General features: G+C 41.5%; 1 protein-coding gene across 2 annotated transcripts; it reads left to right on the forward strand.

Annotated features, from left to right (window-relative positions):
* Positions 1-4813: 4813 nt before the first annotated feature.
* On the forward strand, positions 4814-7501 carry marcksl1b (MARCKS-like 1b). Of its 2 annotated transcripts, none has more exons than XM_046059490.1 (2): positions 4814-5117; positions 6101-7501. In XM_046059490.1, the coding sequence occupies exons 1-2, from the start codon at positions 5031-5033 to the stop codon at positions 6638-6640; spliced, it is 627 nt and encodes a 208-aa protein (XP_045915446.1). In that variant the 5' UTR covers positions 4814-5030; the 3' UTR covers positions 6641-7501. The 2 variants fall into 2 exon arrangements, with proteins under 2 accessions (XP_045915446.1, XP_045915445.1); XM_046059489.1 differs by having other exon boundaries at positions 4816-5117; positions 6098-7501.
* The last annotated feature ends 321 nt before the right edge of the window (positions 7502-7822 follow it).

A 7822-nucleotide genomic window follows, 5' to 3' on the forward strand; every position in this document is an offset into this window, starting at 1 on the left:
AACTTTCAGCACACTCTCTTCAGTGACCAGCTCAGTTTCCGCTGATTTAATACGCACGATCCTTTGTCCCCTCAGTCTTGTTCCTTCACTGTCTTTACCCACCAAGTGCTACCTCTTCTCTACCCCTCCAGCCAGACTTACTCACCCTGTGGATGTGGACTTCATGCTCATCCATAGGGTGATGAAGCATAGAACAATGGAGCCTTTGGGAGACAGAGCTCACCCACATCCCGACATCCAGGAATACATACACAAAGCTTCATTGACTGCAGCCAGACAAAAAGAGAGTGAGGGGGTGTGATTACATAGCTTTAAAGAAGTGGCTATGTGGTGGGCTGACATGAAAATAAATTACCACTGCCATGGGATAAAACATAGGGCAGGTAACAGTGACCCAGAGACCAAGTATTCCTACACCGTTCAGGACAGAGCTGTAGGATGAGCCTCAGGCGACGACTTCCAGTCATGCGATCAAACGGTGCTAGTAGGGCAAGGGTCAAAGGGCAGGGACAACTTGGAGTATCCCCTGAGGCTGAGCAGTTTAGCGTGATGTGACTAGGTGGCAGCAAGCAATGGAGAAAGTTAAAGGCTATGATTGGCTCAGTTACACTTTCAATGAGTTGCTGACAATTCTTGTTGGTTCAGTGGTCTTTTAAAGTGCTGTCATGAAAACAAAATGATCTGTTTCATGTTGTTTGCCTTTATGAATATGACATCATACTTTCAGTTTCCTCACCTTCGTGTTGATCCATGACACTACTGCCTGATTGGAAAGCACCTGCACACCCTGACTCAATGAAACACGCAGCTACCAGAGAGTTAGGTGACTTCCTTGGAGGAAGGTTAAATATCAGTGATTGTTTACCCACCTTAGCAGCAGGTCACAGAAAACTATGTCGATGATTCATGCATTGGATTCTCAAAAAACAAACACATTAATTGTGTAGTCAATTCAGTTTCATGTAAGTCCTGCTACTGAATTTTAATTACAATCGCATCCTCAGCCGTGACTCTTGCTCTTTTCTCTTCTTCAATTAACCTTATAGAAAGGGACAGAAAAATATGTTGACTCGCTGATATTACCACCTTGATTGGTCAATTAGACCATCTAATGCAAATATGTATATAGGATATAGGATAATTTAATTAAATTCAAGTCTTAACTTGCTATGTGCTTAAGTTTTAAGGGTGCAACGCGATATAGTAAATTACTAGTTTGAAACTAGCTAGTTGTTGCTAAGAACTTAGGAAGAAACCCACCTGTTACATCCTTAGAGGTGCAACAATTTGGGCAGAACTTTTGTGTAAAACATTCAAACAAATGTAACAGTAAGAAGAACATAAGAATTAACAGTTCTGGTGTTATGTCAAAGTCATCTATGCATTGTGTTGCAAATAGATAGATAGCACGCTCAGTTAGCCATGCAGCTAACTTGGCAGTTAGCAGCAGTTATGACCTGATATGTGTTTTTATTGTACCATTTTTTCCTCACTCTTGACCTCCTCCCATTCCCTGAATCCATCCCTCACGGCGATTTGTATATATGGTGGTGGTGGGGTTTTTAATACTTGTTTGAAGACCTTTGATCACATCCCTTGGTCACACCTAATGTTATCACTCACCTATCAGCAAGTCGTTCTGTTGCCAGTCACATCCAAATAATGATGTGACTGCCTCTACCTCTGGCTGTCTTCTTCTCCCCCACTGTACTTTTCTTTCCATCTAAGGCCTCCGCTCTATCATACAGATCAGAAACCCCCCTCCTCCTCTTTCTCCTCCTCTCTGCATTCCAACCCTTGGCACATCTATATGAACGCTGTCACAGCTGATGCCTCCTTGCTTTTCTGTGTGTGCATAATGTGAGTCTATGTGTGAAGGATTGCTTCTTTGTGCCTTTCACCCCCTGACGCTCACTGGTCCCATGACAATGCTTCCCTTATATGCGCATAACACACAGATGCACATGTGCAAGCACACACGGACACACACTACACAGAGCAAAGTGTCAAGTGCAGTGATGAGTAGATGATGAGCCCACGCCTCGTCACTGCCCTCAACACTGTCGTCATTACCATCACAGGGACTGGATTTTCATGTAAGAAGAAAAGAGCACTTGATATAGTTCCATGTGTAAAAGTCAACCATGATGGTGGCTCTCTCGCTGCCGACCCCCCCAGGGCTGAGTTACCTCAGGCAGGCTGAAGAAGCCCATTCACAGGAGAAGATGGCTTGAGGAGACGGGAGGGCCTGCGTGCCAGGCATTCCACAGAACACAGTGGACACATTATTGTGACATTTACAAGGCCAGCTAGATAGAGACAGCGTGATACGTGTGTGAGAAAAGGTTGTCCTCTCAGTGTGACTGCTATGAAGGGAGCACAGCGAGGGTAAACCACAGAGTGGAGGAAACTGGAAAAGGCACATACTCGTGGCAATATAATGTATACACATGTCTATACTGGCTGATCGATCAAAAAAGAGAACTCTTTATGTTAAAATAAAATATTTACAATTCCCATTAATACAGTCAATATAGTAGCCTATTTACAACTGAGCCTTTACCATTTTAAAAGTAACTTGTTACAAGATTACTGCCCTTAAAATTTACTTGTTACGTTACAGAATTACTTACTGAAAAAAATAATCTGAGTACTTTAATATTACCAAAAATGAAAACCCCTTTGCAGTTCCTTGCACATGTTGGGGATATTGTGTGATTATTGAACAGGGAAATATGCTAAATGAACACGTTAAAGTTACTCTTTACAACAAAAAAGTTATCTGAGTACTCTAACGTGGTACTTTGTAGCGTGTTAAACATTGGTCTATACCACATTAATAGAAGGTTTCCATGGATTCTGAAATAAATACACATAACATGTCCTAACTGCATTATGCACGCTTTTCTTTCTAATTATATAATGTGGCTAGCATGCAAGAGGTACTTCTCTTCTGTCGCACTGATACAGATTGTCTTGATTAACTTATATGTGAAGTGGAGAGCTGGTGGATTCAGCATGAAGATGGGCTGCTGACACGCATTCCAATGGTCCCAAGTCTTGCGAAATCAATTAGGCTGTTTGGTCGCAGTAAAGATCATTGGTGAGGTTGAACACTTAAGTCATTTTCCTCCCAAAACTGATTTTTTTTGCAGCGTTAACAGTTGTTGCGAGGAATGTGTGTTGCAGGAAATGATCAGGTGGAATTGCATGATCATGACATTGGCATATTTTGCTCCTGGTATGTTGTTGACAAGCGGAAGTGAACAACAAATCTAGTCATGAAGCCATGAGGAGACAGCGTGACACGCTATTAGTCCCAACGCTGATCCTGTTCTCCAGTCAGATCAACAAAAATTTGTCCCGATGTCCACAACGAGAGCACAACCTTCAATTAAACCCTCATTCACCACTGACTGGCAAAAGTCTGTTTTACTATTCAGTTTCTCCTACTAGTGGGGACAGAGAGGGGAAGAATGTGCCTGGAGAGAAGGGGGAAATAGACACAAAAAACTATGAAGTAACATACATTTTAAAATCCACATATGTCATAACAGGAGCCTGGATCATGGCTACATGGAAATCTGACAACGCTTCTGGAAACAGCTGTCGTAATACATTTTACTGAAAGTCTGACTAAGTGCTGAATAAGATATAAAGATGTTATTTAAGATGTGCATCTGTGAGCATCTTTAGTGATACTGAAACCTAAATGAGACACTTTCAGAAAGATCCCTGTTTGCATAAGAAATACTCAAAAGTGAAACTGCTGCAGTGGAGTGCATTACTTCATTCCATGGAATTTAGGGGAAACTAGAACTGAATCCATCTGTTGATTAATCCATTAGTCAATCAAGAGAAAATGTATCTGCAAAGTTTTTCATTTGATTGATTTGATTGATCATTTATGTCATTTTTAAGCCAGGAAAAAAAAAGAAAAGAAAAGAAAAAAAGCTTGTTGTTTTCTGATTGTCTTAGTCTTTAATAAGAGTAAATTGAATATTTTTGGTTTTTGGACTGTTGGTTGGCCAAAACAAGCCGTCTCAATACATCAACTTGAGCGCTGACAAGTTTTAACAGGCATTTTTCACTGTATTCTGAAAGTTTATGGACAGAATTCATTCATTAATTGAGACAATAATCTACAGATCAGTTGATAATGAAAATAAACATTCTGTGCAGCCCAAGGTATCAGTCAATTTGGATGCTGTGGCAGTATATTGCTACTGTGAATAGAGTTACCACAGTTAACAACTATTACAGATTTCTGATGTTTGCTCCAACTTCTATGAGCACTTATCCTCAGAGTGCAGCATGGCAACGTAGGTCCCTGTCTAGACTCTCACACTCTCACTTACATAGTACCCACACATGCTAATGCTGTAATAATTAATTACTGATCAGCCCTCATTAGTCCTTCTTACTAGCAAGAACTCCTAAGTTTGGTAGATACTGCTGATGTTTGACTGAATACTCAACCATCATATGAACAGAAGTAAATGAAATCACACAGTAACAGACACGCTGATACTATGAGAGAAAGATATTTCATGGGGAAAATCTTTATCTTGATGCCTCATCAGTGTTGTTGTTTTTTTACTTACAGTGCCCATAAAACATTAAATTCAGTTGAACTAAATTGATTTCATTGCTGGGGGTCCTCTGAAGGGGCGGGGACAATTAGGGAGTCAGGGGTGATTGGCCAGAGATGGCTAGACTTGCCCTTACACTGTACGGTGATTGGTCAGCGCTTCGCAGGTCCCGCCCACGGGTGGCGCCTTGAACCTGCTGTATGTTGAAGCGTTGCGTTCAACCAGTGTTGAGTTTAGAGGGTCTCTCTCAAGCGGGGTGACAAGTCCGAGTAAAGGAACAACCGAGGAGAAGTGGCTGCCGTTTGACCAAAACCCCACAATTTTCATCGTTTCACCGCTGGATACTAACTCGCCCTGGGGTTGGATTAACTTAAAACCACTCTTTTTTAGTTTTTCTTTTTAATTTGCTTTAGAAAACACAACAACTCACCGAAGACAATGGGATCCCAGGCATCCAAGGGAGATGTGGCCGCGGAGGCAAACGCCGCTGCCGCTGATGCCGCTGCTGTCAAAACCAACGGACAGGTAACACACGCCATTACGGTTTTTTCTTCAATGAAGGAGATAAGTGGATATTGATAAAAGTATAAATTCTCACACGAAAACATTCGTTAAACAAATTTACTCGACGTTGAATTGTAGACAGCTTACATGTGAAGACATTTTGTAGGCAAGTCAGGTGGGGGTTTTAGCATCCCTGTCTTCTGCCGATTGATCACAGAGCACCACAAAAACTAACAAACAAAAAAATGTACAAGCGTGTTGTTATTTATCTCGGAGTTGAGTTCAGGTTTTTAGCAAGTATGTGTTTATTTGTGAAGTCTAAACCCAAAATCCGCACAACGTGTTTGACTGTGCCAGGCTCAAAGGGGGGAGGAGGGCAGCTCGGGCGCACGTAGGCAGTCTACTACTCCTCCCTTTTAAAATACAAGTCTGCTTGTCGTCTGGACACCCTATTTCACAAGTTGGGACTTTCCAAAAATGTGATATATAGGCTATGATACGAGTCACAGTGAGTCATAACTTACATGTCATAGACCATTATTGGATCATTATGCATGTAAATTCATATTAGACATTAATTACATACTTATGAAGCGATAAAAAATACATTTTAGTTTAGTATTGGTTGTATTAATTAAGCAATTAAAATTTTAGTCTAGTTATTGTGTAAATAATTGGAATTGTTTTCATTCTTCCATCGATAAGCTCCAGTCTTTGTTGAGCCGATGTCTGTCTGATACCTTAGGCGGTCTGTGAGGCGCTACCGCCGCCTATCGCCTGATTCGAGTACTGCAAGGCGTCGCCTCTGAGCTGGGCGACACGGTGGTTAATTAATGAGCACGACGATGCTCTGAAAAGAATAAAGAAATGTACATCTCAGTGCGGTCCCCTTTGTATTTTATGCACGTACAGAGAGGTTTCCCAATGGAAACATGGTTTTCTGTGTCAGAAGGTGAGGCTTTAGGAACAAATGACTTATTTTGTGACAACCTTTTTTTCAGGAGAATGGACATGTGAAAACCAATGGTGATGTCTCTACAAAGCCTGATGGGGATGCTGCCGCCACCAATGGCTCAGCTGAAGCCGCCAAGGAGCCTGAAGCCGGCGCAGAAGGCGACGCTATTGAACCAGCGCCTGCTGCAGATGGAGACACAGCCAAACCTGAAGGTGAGGCTGCAGCTAAGGAGACCCCCAAAAAGAAGAAGAAGAAGTTCTCCCTGAAGAAGTCCTTCAACTTCAAACTGAATCTGAAAAAGAGCAAGAAGAGCGAGGCTGTCAAAGAGGAAGCGGCTGCCGCTGCCCCCACCCCCGCTGAGGAGAAGCCCGCCGAGAACGGAGCTGCCGCTCCGGCAGAGGAGAAGAAGGAAGAGGAGGTGAAGGAGGAGGCTGCCGCTGCAACCGAGGCCCCAAAGGCAGAGGAGGGGCCTGCTAAAGAGGAGGCCCCCAAGGAGGAGGCCAAGGAGGCAGCTGCTCCAGCCCCTGAGGCCACAAAACCAACAGAGGAGAGCAGCTCGACCCCCGCTCCCTCTGAAAAGAAAGAGTGATTGTACCTTTAGCTCACAATGAACTGTGTGAACTGTTTTTCAAGAGAGAGAGAGAGAGAGAGAGAGAGAGAGAAAATTTAAGAGTATATATATATTTATATATATATGTGTATATGTATACATATGTATATGGATATATGTATATGTAAATATATACACATGTATGTGAAAGACTCCTTTGACGTGCCACTTTTCGTCATGATAACAAGACGACAGACTAGATTCACTAGATCACTTCCCTGGTTACTGCTCGACATCTGGACCCGGACTGAGTTTTAGACTGTGGGTTGGTCGCCATGTGGAAAAAGGATTTTAATAGCTAGCGTGAGCTAATGACACCATGAAGTGTAGACGGATGGATGGAGAAGGATGGAGTCAAAGCATCTTGTCCCTAAAAATCTGCATCAAGATGCCTCCTTGCTGAAGGAATGAAGCTAGATAAGATACTAGGACACCACCACCACTTGAAATGACTGAGAAAAAAAATGAAATCAGAAAATTAAAGAGACTCGCCAACTTTTTACATTCCTATATTTTAATCCAAATTTGAAGTATTTTGTGGTGTATTATAGAGAACCATCTTAAAGATTCAGAGAAGCTATTACTTGTTTGTTTAAAGAAAAAAAAAATAGACAATTTTGATTTTTACCTTACTATGAAAAAAGAACACTTAAGCTTGCTATGTTCACTGTTGCGGTTTGATATGAAGCAGAGTTGTTTATCTGTCGTGTGTGAGCCTGAATCTGCTTTGTCTCTGTAAATACATTGGATTGATTTCTGTTCTTTATTTTGCTAATGTTGACAGATGTTACTGGTTTTATTGTAAAGTTGATAATGGTAAATAAATGTTGGTTACCTGCCCGTTTAAGTGTCTTTATGGTTATTGAGATCATGCATTACATCTGTTACGACAAAGTAGTACACTTTAATGAGAGGATCTGTTTGTCATAACAAGTTTTTATAGCACTGTCTAACACCCATTAGCCGTAGTCTAGTAGCAGCAAAGCAGCTTCATTTAAAGGCTGATGTTTCATTTACTCTGACATTTTACATTGTTTCTGTGTTTTATATTCAAATATACAAAAGACCAAAGATCCCTCCTTATATGGCCTCAAAACCTAATTTAAAGTAAGATTATGTACCTTTTAAAATATAAAATAACACATTCTTCCTTTCACAAAT

Source organism: Micropterus dolomieu, linkage group LG09, assembly GCF_021292245.1.
Source record: "Micropterus dolomieu isolate WLL.071019.BEF.003 ecotype Adirondacks linkage group LG09, ASM2129224v1, whole genome shotgun sequence".
NCBI classification, from domain to species: Eukaryota; Metazoa; Chordata; class Actinopteri; order Centrarchiformes; family Centrarchidae; genus Micropterus; species Micropterus dolomieu.

What these genes read in the sequence shown, in the direction of transcription:
- marcksl1b (XM_046059489.1), top strand. Translation starts at nt 5,031, where the DNA reads ATGGGATCCCAGGCATCCAAGGGAGATGTGGCCGCGGAGGCAAACGCC. An exon ending in CTGTCAAAACCAACGGACAG is followed by an intron (nt 5,118 to 6,097) that starts GTAACACACGCC and finishes CCTTTTTTTCAG; the next exon opens with GAGAATGGACATGTGAAAAC.